Source organism: Saccostrea cucullata, unplaced genomic scaffold, assembly GCF_032062105.1.
Source record: "Saccostrea cucullata isolate Sc308-1 unplaced genomic scaffold, CSIRO_AGI_Scuc_v1 ctg350, whole genome shotgun sequence".
NCBI lineage: Eukaryota > Metazoa > Mollusca > Bivalvia > Ostreida > Ostreidae > Saccostrea > Saccostrea cuccullata.
This window is the reverse complement of record NW_026923330.1, coordinates 96,349-119,183: the sequence shown is the minus strand read 5'-3', so window position 1 is coordinate 119,183 and position 22,835 is coordinate 96,349. Positions and strand designations below refer to the sequence as shown.

General features: G+C 33.1%; 3 protein-coding genes across 5 annotated transcripts in view; all 3 read right to left on the bottom strand.

Moving 5' to 3' along the window:
* The window catches only part of LOC134263738 (TBC1 domain family member 4-like), a 47,727-nt gene extending 41,803 nt beyond the window's left edge, over positions 1 to 5,924 (bottom strand). Inside the window, exons 1-11 of the mRNA XM_062746120.1 lie at positions 5,634 to 5,924; positions 3,620 to 3,825; positions 3,415 to 3,498; positions 3,128 to 3,248; positions 2,828 to 2,927; positions 2,610 to 2,694; positions 2,419 to 2,496; positions 1,900 to 2,042; positions 1,088 to 1,134; positions 877 to 982; positions 483 to 647 (exon numbers count right to left, since the gene is read on the bottom strand). Coding sequence (XP_062602104.1) covers positions 483 to 647; positions 877 to 982; positions 1,088 to 1,134; positions 1,900 to 2,042; positions 2,419 to 2,496; positions 2,610 to 2,694; positions 2,828 to 2,927; positions 3,128 to 3,248; positions 3,415 to 3,498; positions 3,620 to 3,825; positions 5,634 to 5,721 — 1,223 coding nt within the window. The 5' untranslated portion in view covers positions 5,722 to 5,924. The remainder of the gene's footprint in view (positions 1 to 482; positions 648 to 876; positions 983 to 1,087; positions 1,135 to 1,899; positions 2,043 to 2,418; positions 2,497 to 2,609; positions 2,695 to 2,827; positions 2,928 to 3,127; positions 3,249 to 3,414; positions 3,499 to 3,619; positions 3,826 to 5,633) is intronic.
* A 2,253-nt stretch (positions 5,925 to 8,177) lies between these two features.
* LOC134263744 (serine/threonine-protein phosphatase 6 regulatory ankyrin repeat subunit C-like) lies at positions 8,178 to 14,449 on the bottom strand. 3 transcript variants are annotated; one of them, XM_062746128.1, is made up of 5 exons: positions 14,126 to 14,449; positions 13,208 to 13,574; positions 9,756 to 9,857; positions 8,988 to 9,194; positions 8,178 to 8,832 (listed from the first exon to the last, which is right to left on the bottom strand). In XM_062746128.1, the coding sequence occupies exons 2-5, from the start codon at positions 13,497 to 13,499 to the stop codon at positions 8,606 to 8,608; spliced, it is 828 nt and encodes a 275-aa protein (XP_062602112.1). In that variant the 5' UTR covers positions 13,500 to 13,574; positions 14,126 to 14,449; the 3' UTR covers positions 8,178 to 8,605. The 3 variants fall into 3 exon arrangements, with proteins under 3 accessions (XP_062602112.1, XP_062602114.1, XP_062602111.1); XM_062746130.1 differs by lacking the exon at positions 14,126 to 14,449 and adding an exon at positions 13,801 to 13,933; XM_062746127.1 differs by lacking the exon at positions 14,126 to 14,449 and having other exon boundaries at positions 13,208 to 13,951.
* Positions 14,450 to 22,162: 7,713 nt separating this feature from the next.
* The window catches only part of LOC134263745 (dnaJ homolog subfamily C member 13-like), a 28,745-nt gene continuing 28,072 nt past the window's right edge, over positions 22,163 to 22,835 (bottom strand). Inside the window, 1 exon segment of the mRNA XM_062746131.1 lies at positions 22,163 to 22,573. Within this exon segment, the coding sequence (XP_062602115.1) occupies positions 22,470 to 22,573 (104 nt within the window). The 3' untranslated portion in view covers positions 22,163 to 22,469.

Genomic DNA, 22,835 nt, shown 5'->3' with positions numbered 1-22,835 from the left:
GGAAGCAACTTTACACTTTACAGATAATCCAATAGTTTTCTACAGAAATAATATATTGGGTAGAATGGAGGGAGCAGTCCCCACTTTTCCCTGCTTGCGTATAGTCTTTTTGCTGTAGTACCTTTTAATAAAATTGCTGTAGTACTTTTTAATAAAATCATACAGTATATTTGGGTGCTGCTGTCCCAATTTTATTTTTGGCCTTAAGGTATTCTCAGGTATTCGCCCACAGATGTACCGGCAAAATTAAGCTTGTTCTCTAGAGAAAAATTCTAACATTAAAAAAATTTGAGAAAAAAGCATAACAAAGTTAAAAGTCCACCCCACCACCTCAAAATAAGATTTTCCAAGTTATGGCTTTTTTTAGGTAGAGGTCTAATTTTTTTTACCCCCCTCCCCATTTTAAACTGTTGCTACTGGCCTGACACGTGTACCAGGTATATTTCATTTTTATGCCGATATCTTAAAATGTATTTACTTACGCATCTATACTACTTAGAAGATTTCCCATTTCTTGCTTGGAACAGCTAGAGAACAGCCAGGGGTGTCTAGCCTTTGATCCGCCTACTGCTGAGCTGGTGGCCTCCATAATAAAATGGCTTTGTCGGGAACAAGTGTTCTCAAAACCATCATGCCTAGCCCCTAGACTGGAAAAAAACCCAAAAGGTTTGTATAATATGATACTGTACATATAAGCCAAATTATTTCCAGCTTCCGGATTCAATATAAAAAAACATGCATGATTGTTGACAGGAATCAATTTTTCACTGTATCAAATAGTATTGAATCTATGTTAGCACTAAATTTTTATATATGCTTAGCACACAGTGAAATATTTATGTACATTATATATCATAAAATGCATGATTTGCTTACCTGTGTCCCAATTCATGAGCAGCCACTGTGTGCATTATGAAGTTCAAGTTTTCCTCTACAACGGACTGACTTTTATCTTGACATATTTGTCCTTGGTAGGCATAACCTTAAATCATGGAAAATAATTAAACAATACAACCTGTTCATTCTATTTTTAATTTATTTTTTCAAATCCATTTGTGTACAAATTTAAAACTTTTGTTTTACATACCAGCTATATCGTTATCTAGGGAGCCCATGCCTTTTATAATGTTATACCTTTAAAAAAAAAATACATACTTGTATAATATAATTCATTGAATGCTATTCTTAAATTTTACTCATCAAAAGTGAATTTTGAAATCAACTCTCCTTGGTGATTTCTAGTTGGCCTGTACAGTGTACATGTATACATGTACATTGTACAGCAACAATTAAGACAGTCTATATATCTTTTTACAATGTCTATGGTTTGAAAAGTCTCTTCCCAACAATATAATTATATCAAAATGCTATTTATATTTTATGTAAAAATTGCAGCTTTGTTGATTACAGGAAGCCTTCTTTCGAAGATTTCCCTTACAATCTGCATAGTTTAAATCCGCTCCCCTTTTTTTCCTGGCATCATGAATTCGGATTTCCTGCATTGTGGATAATAGCCTAGACTGAAAAGACTAGGATTTATGTACAGTAAATGAAGAATTGATTTACGTAGACGCATCGCTGCAGATGACTAAATAACATGGAAAAGAAATTACTAGTAATTAAAATATTTAAATGAACAAGCATGTGCACATTGGTTTTTAATTTTTCACTTACATTGTATAATACCGGTACTTAATTTCAACCAAGAAACCGCATTCGGATTCAACAATATATTAGCTGCAATAATGTAGCACTCTCCGATTTTTTTAATTTGATATTTTCTGGAGCCCCCCCCCCCAAAAAAAGGGGGGGGGGGAGGGCTACATTATTGCAGCTAACAATATATATGCTCTCATGCCTCTCAGAGTTGGAATAGAAGTTAATCTCCATGACCCTTACTGAGTGAAGGCCATTGCGTGGTCATGTTTTGGCAGCTTATCCCTGTTTGTGGTTATCCACTGCGAGAAGGCCTGAAGAACTTGGTCAGCGTCCAGTCGTCCATTAGCCTGGAGGGTACTTGACCACGGTGAGTCTGACGAAGTCTACAATGTAAAAAATGACCATATATTAGATAAATTCTTGCTGCAATTTTATAGTATTTGTGTTTGATTCACATCATCATAATCATATGGCATACAGTGTTTGAATATTTTGTTGATTATTTGGACCTAGGAGGGGGGGATGGCGAATTATTAATTTACATGGTTTAGAAACTAAAAAATATCTTAATGGAAATGCCCTAGTACACGCTGATACCTTATAAGTCTGTAAGAAGAGCCCGACAGACTTATAATGCTGAAGCACTGAAGGAAAATCGCTCCAGGGTTTTTATTTACATTTTTTAAAGTGGGATGGATCCTCCTGGAGGTAATTCACATTCTAGTATCTAGACGGCTTATCAGTACATACGTCCCCTACCTTTGCCATGTAGATTCCTACATAAACTATCCTGATCTGGTACGATTCTGTGTTGATGCTCCCATACCGGACATCCATCTGAAAAATAATAACTTACTATGTAGTATGTCAAAAATGGATAAAAAATCAAATCTGCAAAACCAAATTTTTCATATTTTAAAGGCTTTCAACTACTACCTTTTATCCCTTACCCCGTTCACAGTAAATGCCGCGACTGTTCGGATGAAATTCTCCACTTCCGCATCACCGGCGCCAGAACCAAGAAAGTTCCTCCAGCTGTATTTTAAGAAAATTAATATATGTTGAAATACGTTTGTTGTGTTTGTTTAAAAACTGACAGTTTCAATGTACATAATTTCGTTGCTAAATAAATGAAATAAAAAAGAACATCGACTGATTCTGTACGTACTATTCGAACACGGAGGAATCGGTGACTACCAGCAATTCTACTTCGAAAATACCTGCAGCACGCTTATGTCTGCCTCGTCTGGGAACAAACTTTACATCATCTACAAATTAATGCAGGTATCTTCTATAAATTCACAGTTCTACATACGGAAAAAAATCTTTTCTGACACAGTTCTACAATTTTACAAAACACCCAAACGCTAAACTACAAAATATTAATTGTTCAGAATATTTAAACTAATGGACCGTTTTTAAGGGTACATAAAAAAACGTGTGTTTGTTAAAGTTATTAAAAACTTACCTGATTCGAAATAGTCCGTTTTGGGATGGTTTGCTCCAGACAGTTTCTTTATTTTGTATTTATGTGATTTTTTCAAAGGCTCCATAAAGTACATTGAGTTTTTAGATATGAATGTCCCGCGCTAATCAGAAAATACAAAATAACAATATTTTTAACAAAAGACTTATGTAAGATAAAATCAATTTATAAAGTCTACAAACTTTTTTGTAGTCGTTAAATGATTTTTTTTTGGGGGGGGGGGGTTGTTGTTGTTAGTTGACTTGGATGACGTGAAAAAGTATACTCACCAGAGAAAACTCTTTGCAGATTTTGTCCGAACAGGTGATTTGAAAAGCAGCTCCGTTGTTCAAATCTTGATAGAAGGACAAAACCTTCAAACAAATTCATTATTCTTGTAGTACATCTATTTACATTGCAAACAGCACTGCAACATACGGAATTTTAATGCAAAAAAAAAATAATACTCGGATATTTCTGGTACATATAGATTACCTGTTTCGTGGGTTTGCATTTCCCTGATTGAATAATACAGTCCGCTGATTCTGGGCGGATCCCAGAATTTCTCGTCAGTCTCAGTTCTTGTACGCCATTGTTAACGTGAAATCGAGTCTTGAAGAATGAGGGGACTGAAACCTCAGGTGTCTCCAGCACTTTAGGATCATTGAATCGCACATCATAGATTTTTATATGCCTTGTTACTGTAAGTAACAGTCATATATTGATAAGTATTTCGTATCTAATTGAAAACTGTAAGTCAAAGTCATTTTATTTAATTTAAAATATTTCTGGTTTATTAGTATTTGTACTTTATGTTAAGAAGGACTGTCCCAGGTTTTTGGGAAAGAGGGTGCATGGAAATTTATGAATCATATCTTTTCTTTTTGGAGGGTTTGGAGTATAGCATCATTCCTCTAAACGGATAAATATCGATAAATTATTTTGAAAAAGAGCGAGTCTTTAAAGGGTTTGTATTAAGATATAAGGCACCCCGTTCCGATGGCGTGCTGAAATTTGGAGACACTAAATTGAATGATGAACATACATCCAATTTTGGTGAATGTGAAAAATTAATAGTATAGGCCTTATGTGTCAGCGAAGAAGAAAGGTGAGGTGAGGCGGAGACCGCCCAAATGGTTAGAAATTTATCAATTACATAGGAATTAAATTTTAAAAAATCAATCAAATCTGATTACGATATATATGCATATTTTTCTATTTTATTCCTATAATACATATAGTATAACTAAAGCTAATTTTGGCAGCGAACTTCAAACTTATGAAATGACGAAAATCTTGAAAAACTACCGTTTGTCTAACTTTGATGAATCAGGTAAAAAAAAAAAATATAAAGAATATCATAAAGCAGGAATCTGGTGGCAAACATATAGTGTATTATAAAAGTCACTGAGCATAGAATTTCTACACGTCACGTAAGCCCCCCCCCCTTTTCGTCCCGCCCTCCTTCAAAAATAAACTCTATCATTGAGTACGCTTTGCTCTTATTCTCAGTAGTTGCTATGAATTTCTCCTATTTCAATTTTTATTTCTTTAATTTAAAACTAGAGGTACTGTGAGCGATGAGCTCACTAAATGATACCCCCGCCTCCATATAGTTATAATGGCAAAGTCCATGTTTTGCTGTGGCCGGAAAACCCAAAATATGTTTCGGATCAAAAAGTAAAATAGGAGGTGCACAATGGCAATATGTAATAAAGATTCTGTGAAAGTTTCATCAAATTTCATTCAGTGGTATGAGAGGAGTTGCGGATAAGAGATGGGTACCCCAAAGCGTAACAGACGGACGGACGGAAGGACGGACGTACAGACGGACGGAATTAACGATTACTATATACCTTCCCGCTTTTCAAGCGGGGGTTATAAAAAAGAAGAATATCTAATTGCTTACACCAAATGAGCAAGTTTGATTGACATTTCGAAAATTTAAAAAAACCTGTAATACATGTATTTTATTGACAGCATCCGAATGAAGCTTATGGTACTATTGATTGAATTCCTGGCGAATCATTCATTGTCGTTTTATCAATGAACAAGTATTGAAATTTCACATTCTTCTGTATAGTATGCAGGTACTGTATAGAAAGCTGTATAGAAAATCAAGGGAAAATCAATTTTGCACATATAGGACTCTACATAGTCTGACAAGTCTCTTATGTTGCGACAGTGCATTAATAAATGGAAAAATGCATTAATAAATTGTCGTCTATATACACCTTCGAAATACTTTCAATCCTCAGTATCATTAAACTGTCATTAGGATAAAATTATAACAGGTAGTTTGCTGAAGCATGGTAACCACATGTAGATGATCGGGGTAAACTTAACCCGTTTCAGAACCTTTAACCTGCTCACTCATCCGATCTCTCTCAAGGTTTCCTTTCTACCCATTTCTCTCCGTAAACAGCTGTAATTAATCCAGTTCACACACAATGTTGCGAAATCATAATAAAAAGATAGATGATTATGAAATTTTAATTTTAAAACTCACCTTTGGTGTCCGCAGAAGAGTATGGGATAGGTACACTTTGTAACAGTATAAAAATGACAGCACTAGTCCTAACACAGAGAAAGACCATCACTTCCACTATGGACGGACTGAACTTTAATTCGGGGTAGGACAACAATGCCGCAAAACACGATAATTGGTTACACTGGACTGACTAAAATCATAGCGTTCCAAACTGGTTTCCAGCTATTTTTAGAAACTTGCAGTTATTATGCCGATTTAAAAAATGTTTTGGAAGATCTGAAAAGTGAATTAAAATTTAAAGAGAACTTCCTGCATTTGATTCCTGTCTGAAGACCATTTAACATTGACCTTGGTAGTTTACGGTTCACTGATCAAGCGCTCTCTATTGATCTCTATAAACATGTTTATTTTCAATCCTGTAAAGGAAAGTTAATTGGTTTTGCCCCCCCCCCCCCCACGCACCCACCCCTTTCCATAAATTTTACACAGTAGTAATGTATACCCCACCCCACATCCCTGCCACGGATCTGGGGCATACAATAAACCCAAAATCTTTTTTAAAAATATTTTTCTCTTTAAATTTTCGATTTTATTTATTCCGCCATTATTAATAAGCAAATGAAGTTGTTGATACATATACATTATATTTTAGTGTATTTTATAAACATTTAGAGTAGCAAAACTTTTTAAAATTATGTGGTTGATCAAAAGATTAAATGCACTTTTTTTAAGGACATGGGGTATTAAAAAAAAAAAGCTTTTAAAACAGTTTTGAGGTTTTTATGAATTTAACACTTCTTATTATCGTCATTTCTCCCACATATTCAACTGAAATTTAATGCAGAAGTCAATCAAAATGCATTAAATAAATAAATAAATAAAAAAATAAAATAAAATAAAAAAAATGACATGATTTGAGTCTAATTTTATCGTTTATTTAAATTACCATATAAAAATTGAATTACATGTAATTTGAATCAGAACACAGGAAAATGCAAGAAGCTTTGATAAATATCCCACTTTCAACTGTTCTTGAAAAAAAAATCAAGGTCAGCTTGACAAATTTAGCGATTGATTTGAAATGTTAATGCCGCATACATGGTGTGGTCTGTCCTATTTGGAGCAGCAGTAAAAGTACGAGCGTATAAAGCATTTATATGTTTCTCATTAAGACTTGACCACGGCACACTGTTCGCCATAGGGTTTGAAAAGTTTCATTTATTTTTGTGGACAAATCCTTGAATCTCAGCACATACACATGGCTACCTGTGCGTCCAACGATTCATAAAACCTTGATCTCAAAGTAATTTTTTAAAATCATTTTCTTTGAACTCAATTTTAATTAGATTTTGCATTTTTAATATATTTGTCTCAGATTTTACTTTTTATTTGCCAGTGATCAGGCACACGACTCGCTATATGGATTTTGTTGTAGTTGGCCCTAGCTCGGATATCTCGAGGGAAAAATGCAATACATGTATACTTTTAAAAAATTCCAGTCGAACTTGGTCAAGCCAGTCGCATTTTTTTTGTCCTTTAACGCCCCTGTCATAACTTTGAAATCGATCTGTCTAAATCAATATTTCAGAGATGTCCTGTAGTGATTTATTAAATATTCCTCATTTGATATATAGCTATCGTATATATTCGATCTTGTCATTGTGTCTAACCAATGTCCTGATAGAAGACAAGGGGAGAAGCAATTTATGATAATAAAAAGTTATATTTTGTATGGAATTAAATACAAAAGTTATTTTTGAAAAATCCTCTTTTTTTTAACCATAGTCTGGAAAATTCCAAGTACACTTTACAAAAATTGCTTTTAATTTCAAATCATCTTTTCTAAAATTTAAGTCTGGAAAATTCTCCAAGTATATTGACTAAAATTGTTATACATTGCGGAAGACTTTTTAAAAATATAGGTCTCTTTAGGGACTGGGCTTTACTTTGGAGTGCCTTCCTTCGCCGATCTCCAACCAAGCCGATTCTCAGTGGAGATTGTGTTTACCCTTGCATTCTGACTATTAAAGGGAGTAGTACTAGAATTGTCAGTACATCAAATCACACATGTAAAACTACATTCAAGCCCATTTCAATAATTCAAATCTGTAGACCGTTTTCGGACGAAAAAATAAAACGAGAATCATAGGCGTAGTCACAGGGGGGGCAGCGGGGGCACTAATGTGGGGGGGCAAATATGTCTGTGCCCCCCCACTTTTTAAAAGAAGAACAAAATCACAGCTATTTTTCCCCAACATTACCTTTACTATAGGAAATATTGAATGAATGAAAAAGTTGGCCCTCCCCCCCCCCCCCCCCCCACGAAATAGGATTTTCGAGTTTGGGGAACTTTCCCTTTTTTTTTTTTTTTTTTTGCTTGTCAAAGGATTTCTGGAGTTGAGCCCCCCCACTTTTAAGTTTGGTTTTTTTTTTCAAAAAATTTCTGGAGTTGAGCCCCCCCCACTTTTAAGTTTGGTTTTTTTTTTTCAAAAAATTTCTGGAGTTGAGCCCCCCCACTTTTAAGTTTGTGACTACGCCTCTGAGAATTGATAAAAGCCAACATTCAATCAAACAATTTTAATTATATACAAAAAACTTGTAAATATAAAACACATGAGTAAAAACAATATCACTATACACACCTAAATTATACTATATAATAGTAATAGGCTAATAGCACTAAAACATAGATTTCACAACGAGACACAGTGTAACTTGGCAAGTATGTTCTGTTTTTCAAATCGACTGCACTACAATCTCCTAAACATCGTCTTGAGGGTTTGTCTAATAATAATTAAAACTTCCGATGGCGATCGTTTCGCGACATTGTACAAAGAACTGTTTGTGGTGGTATCTTTTTACACATATATGTTGCATTGCAGATTGCGTTTCATGATGTTGCAATTTTTTTTAACTTTTACTGACACATTTTCAATATCCATCCAAATGAGTAATGATCACGGTATGACCTTGAAAGTATTTACTGTATTTTACAGGTTACAAGAATTGCTCCTATTTTCAAACCGCGGATGTGGTTCCACATCATGACTTCGCAGACTTCGAGTACCTGAGAATCCTTCACTGTGGCGCCGCCCAGATCCTGTTCCGCCAATTCGTATACGGGAGATAATTCTTTGAAAAAGGTTTCGATGACGTAATGACTCGACGTCAACTCCGGCTTTGTCCAACCAGTGGCGGTCTTTTTCCAATAAATACCCTAAAAATACAAATCAACAATTCAAAAACAGTAACAAAATAGGTAAATTCCAGCATAAACATACTGGTATCCACTTGAATTTCAATAAAATGACAATAAATTTTAATTTGATTGAAAGCTAATTGACATTATTTTTTCCGGTGCAAGTTAATTACCCGCTCTGAGGAGTTTTCGTATATTTTCGGAGGATGCTTCACTTGAGGAGAACATTCCGAGATAGAGGGCCGATTGACCTAGTTTATCTCTCTTATTGATGTCACATCCGTTTTTGATGAGGTATTCTATGGTTCGTTCACGTCCTTCTCCAAATGCAATTAAAAGCGCTGTTTTCCCCGTGGAATCCTGTTCGTCCAATAAAGCACCTGAACAGAAAATATCAAGATATATTAGAAATTGCGTGATCTTTTCATTAACCTTATTTTAAATTTAATTTTTTTTACCCTTTATAGATATATAGATCACAAGGGGGCTAATACATGAAAAAGATTATTAACTCTAATATTTGTGCTTTTTTAAAAGAGTTTAATATTTTTACCAGTAATTATTTTTGTTTTCAATGTAAATACTAGCGAGGGCATATAAAAATTTAAAAAAATACTTCAAAGATTTTGAAATCTTTTTAGAAGCTGGAGGAATCAACTAATATAACATTATTCAAAAATCATAATTATTAAAATAGATATTCTTATATAAAAGCACGTGTATTGACTAAATAAATTATAGCCATTTTATAGGGTTGTTTTTGTTCTGAGCCTATCTATTAATATTCTATTTATTACCAAACTGTTCATTAGGCCTCCCTACATGGGCACGCCAAAACACATAAAAAATGAATCATCTATTTTCACGATGACCAAATCACTCTCGTTTGCTATGACCCTAGTATAGGCGGACTCCCAATAAGTCCTAGTTTTGACCAATACCTGCTTTGTGAAGCAATTTGACCGAATCCAGGTCGTCATAAAGAACCGCCTTCATGACCGCGGTCTGCCCGTGTCTGTTCTTGGCGTTTAGTTGTGTTTCTCCTGGAAAGAAAATAAAATCATATTAATATTTGTGCTGATTGAAGTAATTAATTTTTTCCTGTTTCTACATAAGTTGTGAATTCCGTATTTTTTTAATGGAAAATTTTTTCCCTATAATATTCTTGTACATGTATTTAAACAATAAAAATGCTGATAGTACGGAAATTAACGTCGCAACTGTTGCAGAAAAAAAATACATACTGCAATAGTTGCGATGTTAATTCCTGTATTAACAAACAACAAAGACATTTCACTCTTTATATACATACCTAAATTAAATAGCATTTCAAGTACAATAAAATTAAATGTGTCCTTGTATGCATTTTTAAATGAACTTTGTGCTGTATTTTAATGTTTATATACGGTGGTGTACACTTCTAAAACAATTTCGGATAAAAGTAACACCTAGAATATACGAGGGCTGTTCGGAAATTATTGAGACAATTACATTTACTCCATAAAGGACGGAGATGATTTCATGAAAATTCATCAATATTTTATAAAGAACGAATAAAACACTTATGCAAAATTTCTAACTCCTATGATAATTAGATAAGTTTCGGTGAAATAATAAACATGCATATGTCTATCGACCCGGAGCAGCATTGCTACGTCATTTAACGTCTTATCAGCCGGAGATGTTTCGCATGTGAAACAATCGGGAAGCGTTTAATACTCTTCTTTCTTTATTATTACATATAACATTACAAAAATCAAACATTCTCTTTTCTTAAACAATTATTTAAATTGTGTGCTGTTGCTACCCCAGTATAAATTTTCTTTTGTGAGAAAGGATGACTTAGAATCATACAATGCCGATTTATGCAACGCGGGTCAGCTATATCAATACCGTAACGATATTAATACCATAAGTAATAACGGACGGTCTTCCAGAGCTTTTGATTTTACTCTGGTTGAAGTAATTGTAAAAAAAATGTATATCAATAAAATAACAAACCCTAAAACATTTTTTCTCGTTGTAATTGTTTTAGCATGTCGTGCTGTCCGGAAAAGAGTTCTAAATTGAGCTACACAAAATTTTAGGTATGCTGGCTGCTCCGCCCTTGACGTCAAAATCTATTTTGTCGTCGTTAACAGATTTCTCTACCGCGCTTTATTTTGTCATGATCTCCGTATTTCTGATCAAAATTTAGACAAAGTTGCACAATATGAATTTAAGATAACGCTGAAAAATTATACTTATACACTAAATTATTTTCGCTTTTATTATGGGTCCACAAAGAGTTAAAAGGTTGGTTATGCATATTTTCAATAAATGATTTCGTGACTGCTCCGGGTACCCCTACTATTGACGCATTTATATTCCATTGTAGAGAAAATATTTAATATTTGTAAAATATCTCTTGCTTGTATTAGTTCTTAGTGTGTGTCAAACCTACATGCAAATTTTCACCGAAAGACGTTCATTAGAAAGTAAAATATACACAATTTCTCAATAATTTCCGAACAACCCTCGTATGTTTAGTATTTTTTAAATATATTTTTCTTTGAATCACCCAAGATTATTAATCAATTGATATCTTTCAAAAACTCCGGTAATGCATGCTCATTTTTTGTCTATGAACATCTGATGACACTATAATCTAAAATTAAGAATATCTTGAAAAATTATCAGTTGGAAAGGTATGTTGCCTATGTCCTTAGTGCATTTTACTGACCGATAAATGGTTTTCTTCAGAAATCAAGGAGATGTAATTATAAATACATACTATACTGGTTTAACTTAATATGAAGTGTATACTAGTTGTTACATTAATTTTTTATAATGCGGAGAAATTAAAACGAACTATAACAATCTGTACACTTGTGAAATTGATATAAAAAAGGAAATATGTGCCAGGGGTTAAAGGAAGACATGCATGACTTTATGCTTGTCAGTAATTTGGGAAAACTTCCCAAAAACAAGGCCACGTCTTGTCAACGTTATCGTTCTTTAGTATGTTTGTCCAATCAGGATCTCTGATGAAGCATGAGGCCACGCCCATTGTGTAGGAGGTTATCTTTACGGCGGACTACGAGTCCGAGTGAAAGTTTTAGCCAATCAGCTTTTTATGGCTTTTTCGAGAAAAAAAAATTCCATAAATATTTAAAACATGCATACAAAAATAAAAATGAATTTTTTACTTTAAAATAAATCAATAAATATAGAAAAGGGTTAAATAATTTCATTTTAATTTACATGCATGTCTTTTTGACAAATTACAATGTTTCTGCTAGTGCTGAGCTTAGTATATGTAATAATATGCTTAGTAAACAATAATGTAATATTTCTATGCCGGAGTCCTCGACACCTCGAAATAAATCACGTCATACAGTGCAGCAAATTTGACAGCACGCAAGGATAAACATTTACCTAGAACCGTAAGAAACATGTGAAGTTGACACCACGTTTGTTTATTGCACATGCACAGCCTGCATATGTACACCTTTACAGCCCATTTTATTCAAGTAAAACATTTTTTGCAGACTGTTCCAATATAAAATTATCTCATCTGTATACAATAAACGTAGAAACGTGGTGTAAAATAAAAGTACTCCTTTTGAATGATTAATGTATATCAGGGCAAAAAAATGCGATTATACAATGTCTGGTTTTTTTGGTGGACAGTTTCCTTTAGAGCAATTTGAACTATTGCGACGGTTTTTAAATAATTATTTTCAAAAAATACATATTTCACTTTAAAACATTGAAGTCATACGAAACATGACATTGGATTAATCAAGTAGCTTCGTGGTTTACAATTTAAATACATTCAGTCCAGATGGTGAGTCTTTTTCTAAATGATAAAGCGTCTGGGAAGACAGTAAAGCAGTGATCGGACAACACTTGAGCTATTCATTTGCATTTCAATTTAATTATACAAACTTTGCGTTAATTTTGCATATAACTTTTAAAATTAAAAAGAAGTTGAGGAAAGAGCAACCATGGCTGCAAAAACTTAAGTCGATTTGCAAATGCTGCAAAAAAAGATAAATGCAAATTTTACGAGAACTTGTTATGTTGTAAATTTTGCATTTACTCTCCAGGTAAATCAAAAATTTACAGCATGACAATTGGAATAGTTAAATTAAATTGTCAGTTTACCCATGTATAAAAATAAAATGTGACGCATTGCACCTGGCCTATGATGCAAATTACCGATAATTTTTTGTCACTATTATCACTTGTAAATCACATAAAATGTAATTCCACTGCATAATGATTTTTCACGAAAAGTATGTACATTTTATCAAAGGTTCAGCTTCTAGACCTTAAAACATACAATTAATATTGGTCATATCTTGAAAAAAGATTAATTATCTTTGATCAAAGCATAAAAATATCTTACCATTGCTAATAAGTAATTTCATGACGTCATAATGACATCGTTCGGTAGCTTCGTGAAGAGGTGTGCTTCCATCAACATCTGAAATATTTGGATTACTGCCTGCATTTAGTAAATTTTTGACAGCTTGGATTTTTCCATAACGAGCTGCATAAAACAGAACTGTCCTCCCATTAGCATCTCTCATGTTAAGTTCATTTGTTGTGATATTTGCAGCGTTTGCAAGAGCAACCGCTTTGTTGGTTTTGGTGGATCGCTTTGGAGATTGCTTTTGCCTCAACACTGCTAAAGCCATGTTTGAAATCACAGAATAAAAGTTTGTCCGTCAAGCGATCACAAAGTTTATCTTCATCTAGTAGTATCGCCTCATCTGTAAATTTAGAAGAAAAGAAAAAACTTCATAATAAATTTGCATAAAAATAATTATCTATTTTTTGACACACATTTCGATTATTTCCTTAATTGCACATGTCTCCGTGAGGTAAAAGTGTAATAAGGATTTTAGAATTTCCCCCCGTCTAATAAAAGCTACCTGTCACCCACAGGATGACGGGGTTATTAATTTAGCACAGGTGATGTGAATCCACAACACACACGTTTTTACATCTGAATCCTATTGAAGTTCCTCTCTATTTACACATTAGCATAAATCCATTTTAAGTAGCTGACCCCTCGCCCTCATCATGCCTCGTATAATATTTTAAGCATGAAATCGGTCCATAATAGTCAAACGCTGCAGTTTTATTAACTAACCACGTGTAAATATTTTTCTTCCTTGTTCTAATCTTGTTTTAAAATCTTTTCAAAGGTGACGTAGGGAAACACAACAACAACAAAATAAATGGAGACATGAATAAAAAAGATAAAATATCTAAAATAAAATATTGCACCAGCAAAATAAAATGTATTTTGAATTCTTACCTCAATCACAAGAAATATCCTTTTTTCGAAGTAAAAACAACATGTGCTGCAAGTTAATGCAAATGTTCCCAATATTTGGCCTTCGCTCTTAATTGTCTCTGCTCGTTGTACTGCTGTGTTGTTTTTCTTGTGTTGGACAATAGGGTGACCGTAATGGCGTACTGTTGTCAATCTGTCGTAGTTGACGGGCCGTGCTTGACCAGTCCTGCTGGCGGCCTAGTACTGGACAGCGAGGTGGTCAGTTGATGAATGTTGTTTGCAGTAGAACAGACTTGTGCAAAAACAATAATGCCTGATTGGTCGTGAACTAAGATTACATCTCGTGCTCGCCTGTAATAGATTATGGTCGTAAAAACCCTTTGAAGCATATCGGTCCGCGAAATTATTGGTATATTTTTCTTTTGTTTTTTGTCTTTATTAATAATTTTATTAAATAAGTTTATTAAAAAAAACGGAGAGTTAAAATTTTGTGAGATGTAAAATTACGTACAAAGATATTTTTGGGGGGACTAAAAGATACAGTTCCGAAGAAGAGGACGCAATTAAAAATATTATGTGTTTAATTAATATTTCACCTTACATAATGTTCGAGTTATGATGAGAGCATTATGTCATTTGCTTGCCACTTCAATACACATTGTTCATTGGTTCTTGCGACGATCAACTTGGCAGCTATAATGAACCAAACTTATGATCGTTAAACCACCTCTTACCATATTGTTTCAGAAGCCCATAACATTATTGCAGTTATTCAAGTAAAAACAATTTCTCCTTTATAACTTCTGTTAACCATGTTTTCTTTTTCTATTTGGGTCTTCCTAAACTATTTCGTTGTTGTATATAAGAATTCTACGTTTTGTTCAATTCTGACATTGATTCTTGGGATGCTATACTAAATCACGTGTCTATAAAACACGAGTTTCCTTTGTTTTGTGGTCACGCGCCGCATTTTCTCCTCTAAGTAACAACGTCTCGCAACCGGCTACATGTGTACCACAAAATTTAGAGTATATATTGTGATTTGTAAGGATAAATGGTTGTTTTGATAATTTCGGTTGTTCTTATTCTGTTTTTTGTTCATGTAAGGTACCATTACCATATTTGACGATAAATTGAATAAAAATTTGATAATTTGTCTGTTTTTGTAAACCGATATTCGATGACGTTGATATTCATTCTGGAACCTTAATATTTTTATGTTGTAAATTTTAAATTTACTGGGTGGCAGTAAATACTACCATCTGGTAAATTCAAAATTTTTGACATTTCCCTGAGCCAACAAATTCTCTGATCTAGCTGAGCAGTATCTTTGTGTACATTCTGTTGTCGTTGCTGTTGTGACGACGTTTGTCCTTTTTTGCTTTTTTCACTGCATTTATAATGTTGTTGTTGTTCCTGTAATCTAAATAATTTTAACCTTGTTTGTAAAACTGATGTTGTTGCTGTGTGGCATTGTTAACCATGATCATATAACTTATGTTGTTGTTGTGTGGCATTGTTAACCATGATCATATAACTTAAGTTGTTTTTGAGTGGCATTGTTAACGTATGACATACGTTCATATAACGTATGTTGTTTTTGTATGGCATTATGAACCACGATCTTGAACTTAAGTTGTGCTTTTGAGGCACTGTTAACCATGATCATACATGTATAACTTATCTTTTTTTGTGTGTGGCATTGTTAACCATGATCATATAGCTCTTATGTTGCTCTTGTTGTTGTTTTTGTCGGGTATTTTGATCTTGTTTGTAAACTGGCTGTCGTTGTTTTTGTTATATGTTTGTAAAGTTGTCTAATTGTCACAAGAATTTGTTATATTCATTGGTTTCTGACAGTGGCTTTACGAGTGCTCTAGATTTGGAAAACAAGAGGTGTCTCAGGGACAACTTATAGATAGTGTTGTATTCTAGATAGTGCTGGGTTCTAGTTATCACGGCGATGTGTTGTGTTCTAGATAACTCGACAATGTGTAAAAAATGGAGTATTTAATTTAAAAAAAAAGAATAGTAGTTTCATTTAAGGAGGCTGGGGGTCAACAAATTAACCATCAGATATAATTTATTTTTTGATATGGCGAAAACCACCCATTCCTCTTAAAAATGACCTTGTAGGTGAATGCAATTGAACTCCTGCGAAGATCTATTGTCAAAATTAAAGAAGAACGATGTTTTGTTTCTTTGGCAAAAAAAAAAAAAAAAATCAGCTAATACAAAAAAAAAATATAAATAAAAAAATAAATGTGAGGATGTCAAAAAATCTACAATAAATATCTGTGAAAAAGTCTAGTTACAACATGGGCCCCGGGAATTCCAGATGTGGGTTCAGTTGCCTGGGAAAAGTAAGTAACCCCTGTCGATAAAAAAAACTAATACAACAGTTACTTTAAAATAGTCCTTCTGCAAAATAAAGATTTTGAATTTGGTAGAATATAATCAATATCACACTATATTCTTTATTTGCTGTAATTTTTCAAGTTGCAACCTAGCAGTTTTTTTTATGAAAACTGTTCTGTAGAACACCAAAAAGAAAATTGATGCAATTAAGATATCTACTGGTTAAAAAACGATACTTAAAACACGGCAGTTAGACTCTTTGACGATGGTGTTTCTAAAAAAAAAAAAAATCTATCAGCTAATATACGACTGCAACGATTGGCCCCATGTAAAGTTATGATTATAAATTGGCCAAGGATAACATCAACATTGTTATATCTTTATTCATCTTATCCATCATAAAAATGGCAAATAATGAGATTTTTACGGAAATGCAACAGTTATTGTCCAAAGAACCATCCTGTAATCTAGAGGACGTTCACATTATCATAAATAATTCAAACACCGTGTTACAAAGTTTGGATGACGTGATTGCATTAGTTAACAACGCCATTAAGATCTAAATTAAGGATGTTTTAATTTGTAAACAATACACACTATTGGTCACTAAACTAGAATAATAACACGATTTATTTTTATAACACTTTATGACTAAAAGCTTTGTTTTTGTTCAATTTTTTTTCTTATAAAAAATGACTGAAAAATTCAAGACGCATTATATGCTTCCAAAATTATAAATCGTAGATGTATTAGAACAATTACTGTCCAAGCTTGATGGCGTTAATGATTTGTGTTTTGAGATTTTAATATTACAATTCTTCACAAAAATAAACTGAATTTCCTGATGAATCAAAGGGGGTGGGGGGGGAGAGTACGTTGAGGTTTGCGGCAATACGAAAAATTGTTGTTTTTACAAATTAAAAAAAATCATTTTAAATCCGGCTTTATTACTAGACGTTTCATTTGTGCAATCAGTAATAATTATTATAACATTTTTGTATTAATAATTATAATTTTTAAAAATAATTTTTTTAAAAATCACATTTTTATTTCGCAAATTTAGCATTTATATGGATTAAGCAGAAGAAACACACTATAATGCGCAGTTACATTAGACAACCTAGGGCTTCATTTTTTTCTCTGAACTCTTGAGGATTACTGTTCTAAATGTTTACATCCTCAATGCAGAGATAAATTAAGAATACAATGACCTTGTCATGATGTAATAATTTTTCATTTATGAAAATGCTTACGGTGACATGTAATATTCTGGCTAACGTATAAATGTTGCACACGCAGGTATGTTTCATTAATAAACTTATTTATGTCAGATCCAATTATTAGACTTTGACCTCAAAAAATTTTTGAGATATTTCAAACAGTTTCAATAATAAAATAATTTACAAAATTATTACTCATTGTGTCAGTATTTTCTGTCACTAATTAACAGTTTTCAATTGTCGGTATGTGCTCTCATTGAAAATGGTCAACGATAAATATTTGTTGCCCATAAGCTTAATGCAATATACCAAACTTGGTTTAACACTGGACCAATCATTCTCTGACAAGAAGCTTAAAATGTTCAGAAGCTATTTGGTTGAAATAGTTGCTCGCCATCGTCGCAAACCACGGGTTTTGAGTCCGCAAGATAGAGAGAATCGACGTGAATCACCCGTGGGTTACCGACGATGGTCGCTCGCAAATAAAAGCGATTTGTTGGAATAACAATGTATTTAAAAAAGATATCGTGAGTTAGCCATACATCAATACATGTATGCTAAAAGTTTTCCTATTTCTACCTGCCAATCAAATCTAACCTGTACTCTAAAATTAGAACCTAAACATGAATAAATAATATAAATTGATATTTATTAAACAATTTCACAATAGCGGTACATGTAGTGTTAATTTAGGACGCAAGTCACAATTTTAAATTAAATAAATCAGTTTATAATGCATGATTAGTATGTAATTATATATCCTAGAACTGTTGTAATCTTTTGCATATTTTAGCCATGAATTACGATGAATGAAATTAAATATGTAGCGTTAAATTTGGCAGGAATAAAAAGAAATCTTCTCTTCTATTGGTTATCTCCACTGACAATCACTAGTTGACCTGAACTTTTGACCTTTATAAATGACCTTGAGACAAGGACCTGGCATATTAACACCAGAATAATGTCAGTAAGTTAAGTTCACTCCAGCCTCTGTTTTATCTGTTTGAATTTTCTCAAGCAGAGAGCTACAGTTCTGCAGCTACTCCAGCCATAAATTCCAAGAGTTATGCTATCCCATTCATCTTCATTTTAAGTATGTCACTGTAACTCAAGTCAAGACATATCAATAAGATCATTGACAAAACATATTCAAGTTTGCATCCGTTCTTATCAAAATGTTTAGAAGGTTGATATACTGGTACTTGGTATACACTTCTTTATGAGAGGTTAGTAAGTTTGGTACCCCCAAACTCATCTTTGAAATATGCTCATCTCTTCAAAAAATGAGAACAAAAAGCCACTTTTTATTAGGAATGGTTTGAATATCAATCGGCATTAAAAACCACTTCAAAACTAGATATTTGCAATACTTTCAGAACTTTGATTTTGTCAGATAGAGAGGGAAACAAGATGTGTTTGTGAAACACTGATGCCCCCGTATGGCAACATAGCAAATATTAGCTGCAGAACTGCAGCTCTCCGAATAAAAATATATTGATAGACCGGAGAGGTCAAGGTTATTGGTATCCAATGAAAGGTCTTGCCACATAAAATACATTTGTAAAGTATGGAAGCCCTAGCCCTAACTGTTCAGAACTTATGGCCAAGGTTAAAAAATTTTAAAAGTAGGTGAAACCCCAGGGTCAAGGTCAAAGGTCTCACCATCAAATGAAAGGTCACAAGGATTAAATATGTAAAGTATGAAAGCACTAGCCCTAACCCTTCAAAAGTTATGGTCAAAGTTTGCTTTTTAGAAATAGGTCAAACTCCAAGGTCAAGGTCAAAGGGTCAAAGTTCTTGGTATCCAATGAAGGGTCTTTTTACAAGGATTACCTATGTGAAGTATGAAAGCCCTTCCCTTACAGTTCAAAAGTTATGGCCAAGGTTAACGTTTTTTCACAAGTACGGAAATCTCCAAGGTCAAGGTCAAGGTTGTTGGTATCCAATGAGAGCTCTTGCAACAAAGAATACATTTTTGAAGTAATAATGTCCTGGTATCCTCTGTTTAAAAGATATGGCCAAAGTAAAAGTTTGGAATTTTTGTGTAAAACTGGGTCAAACTCCAAGGTCAAAAGGTCAAATTTGGTGGTACCTAAAGAAAGGTCTTGTCACAAGGAATACACATGTGGAATATGAAAGTCATAGCTCTACTAAATCAAAAGTTATGGGCAAGGTTAAAGTTTTTGCGGACAAACAGACAGACGGACGGACACAACAAAAACTATATACCCCAAAACTTCGTTTACTAGGGGCATAAAAATACAGCTTGGAGTTCACCATACATCCAAAAAATTGCATTCATTGAACATTACTGCAATTGTGTCAGAGAATATTAACTTTTTCACTAACTGTTGTTTGACTATCTACATATGATATAAGGAAATGTGAGAAAGGGGTGATATTCTAGTACACTTAGGGTAATTAAAATTCAGTAATGCACCCTTTTCTTTATCTGGCTAAAAACTCAGCCTAATTCTATATTTTGATTTTTCAATTCTGATAATGAATGCATCTTCGCTAGCCAAGGGTTTCTGATACGCTACTGAAGCGAGTAGCTTATCAGAAGCCCTTGGCTAGCGAAGATGATAATGAAATTCAATGTAGAATTTTATTCTCTTTAATATGTTCAAATATCTGGAAATGTCTAAATCTTACTCCCTCCACAAAAGAAAAACCCTTGAAGTGATGGACAAACTACAAGTCACGTTAATATAATAATTACAGAAAGGGGTTAATTGGATAACATAAAATCTTTGTCCATTACGTGACAAGGCGTGCGATATGCTTCATAGAACAGTAAAGTAGTAGCAATTTGTCATTATCCATAAGGGCACTTGAGAGCTCTTTGCACAACCAGACAATTTTCCCTGCATAGCACCATCATACTATTATTGCTAGTCAAAAATGAGAACCAGATTGGTTCATCAAAACGCCATTTTTTTTTGTTTTTCAGAAAGAAGCCGTCCATAAAAAAAATGCCAAGTCATCAAGAGCACAAATGTCCACTAGAAGGCACTGCGACACTCCCAGCAGTTCATTAAAAAAAATAAAATAACAGATTTCTTGTATTTGATGATTATTTTTTAATGATAACAATGTAGATGATAACATTAGAGACATTATAACATATTTTTAAGTGAAACTCAGAATTAAATTGCTGAGTCAACTTTTTTATAATTTGTTTGTCTATTCAATATAGATGAGTTGAAGAGAAAGGGGGGGAGAGGGGAGAGTTGATCAATGCTACGCTGAACAAGCATTTTCAATGAAGTATAATTTAGAATTTCAAAATGTTAGCTACTCTTAATTTCTTATCTATACATGCTTACAAAAATTTTACAAAGCATTTACATGTACTGACATACCTTCATATGGTGTTTTGTGACAAAATGCTGTTGAGGCGTAACAATAAAATATTTTATCCATTATAAATTACACATGTACAACTACTTAACCCAAAGCTATAAAACAATGTAATCATAACCCTGGTTTTACATAAATATTGCAATTGTGTGACTACGAAATGTTCACATCCATAAATTTCTTCACCAGGTTATGGTGTTGCAATTAATAATCTCAATCTTCTATATACATGTATATTTTTTTTAAATTTCTACTTACCTAAATTCATAAAGTACATCATAGAACTGTGAAAATCCTACCTATTTTAAATTAGGTATTGCAAATACATATTATTGGTCTGGTATAAATTGGTAAAAGATGACCTAAATTGAACAAGCCCAATTGTAAAATGTTACATGTATGTACAATACAGAACAAGCTAGTGGCAAAACTCTGTAATGGCAGAACTCTAAACATGTCCACATTGAAATATGATTACCTATGACCTACTTGTCATAAACTTGTACACACTTAATGATGATGTAAGGCATGGTTTCTATGGAGACATGATCTCAAATAATTTTTCTCATAATACACCTAAACTAAATGGGAAGCACATTTCAAAGAAACAATAAGCATTAACAGATAAATACACAATCAAACCTCATTATTTTTAACTTAATGAGGTTGAGTAAAAAATTTAAGATATCCATGGATTCTTGATATCGAGGTTAAAATACATAATGTAAAAGTGGCTTGGACTTCCAACTAACTTTGACATTCATGTATCAATGATATTCAATATACATTGTACAATGTATCAATTTTGAGGTACTCATATTCAACTGTGTAATACCCTTGCTAACAAAGCTGAGGTTATTTGCATTAAATATACCAGGCAAACTTAAAATAAGACAAAATCTTTTGCAAGAAAAAAACTTTGTTAAAGATATGAAAAAAGACAGTACTGTGAAAATTGGTTGCAGTCAATATTTTCACTAAACACTTTCTAAGCATATATTTACTCTAGAAAACAAAATACAAATAATATGGTTATTCTCTTTATATATTTAACAAAAAAAATAATTATATATTTGTTTTTATATTTTAAACATAAAAATACAAAGTTTTAATTTATTTTGCAAAAGTAAAAAAAAATGGAAAAAGGATCAACTATGGTGTAAGGAACAAATAATCTTTTTCAGTAACAAAAAAGACCTTAGCTCTATAATATATAATTTCTAAGCAATGGAAAAGGAAATTTAATTGTATCATTAACGTGTACGATAAAACAAGAACTAAAATCCCTCTCTGTCTTCTTCAATGTCTCTTTCAGAACAAAAATAACATAGCACCTGCACTAAAATGTAATGATAGGAACAGTATTCCCTTTTTAGCAGTCTCGTTTACTGTTAATTGGTGTGTTTGACTGGCCACTTCTAATTTCAGTGCAGGAGATCATCATGTCTGTCCACAGGTGGCGGTTTGTCTGGAATTGTGGGTCGTGACCCGGAGGTCAGGTATCCAGCCACACTGGGTCCGGTTGGACCTGAAAAAAAATTAATAAATTTAAAAAAATAAATAATATTATGTACAAAACAGATGAGGAGATTCTCTGAAAATTTAAAAATTTTCATTCTTTAGAACAAAGCTAAACTTTATAAATCCTCGGTACTACTGTATAAACATGTACAGTGCATCATGCAAGTCAGATCAAACAAACAAATGAATTTTCAATAAGAACCCGATAATTTAAAATAGGGGATAGCTCTCTTACTTAATCATTCACACTTGATAAGCATTGAGATTAT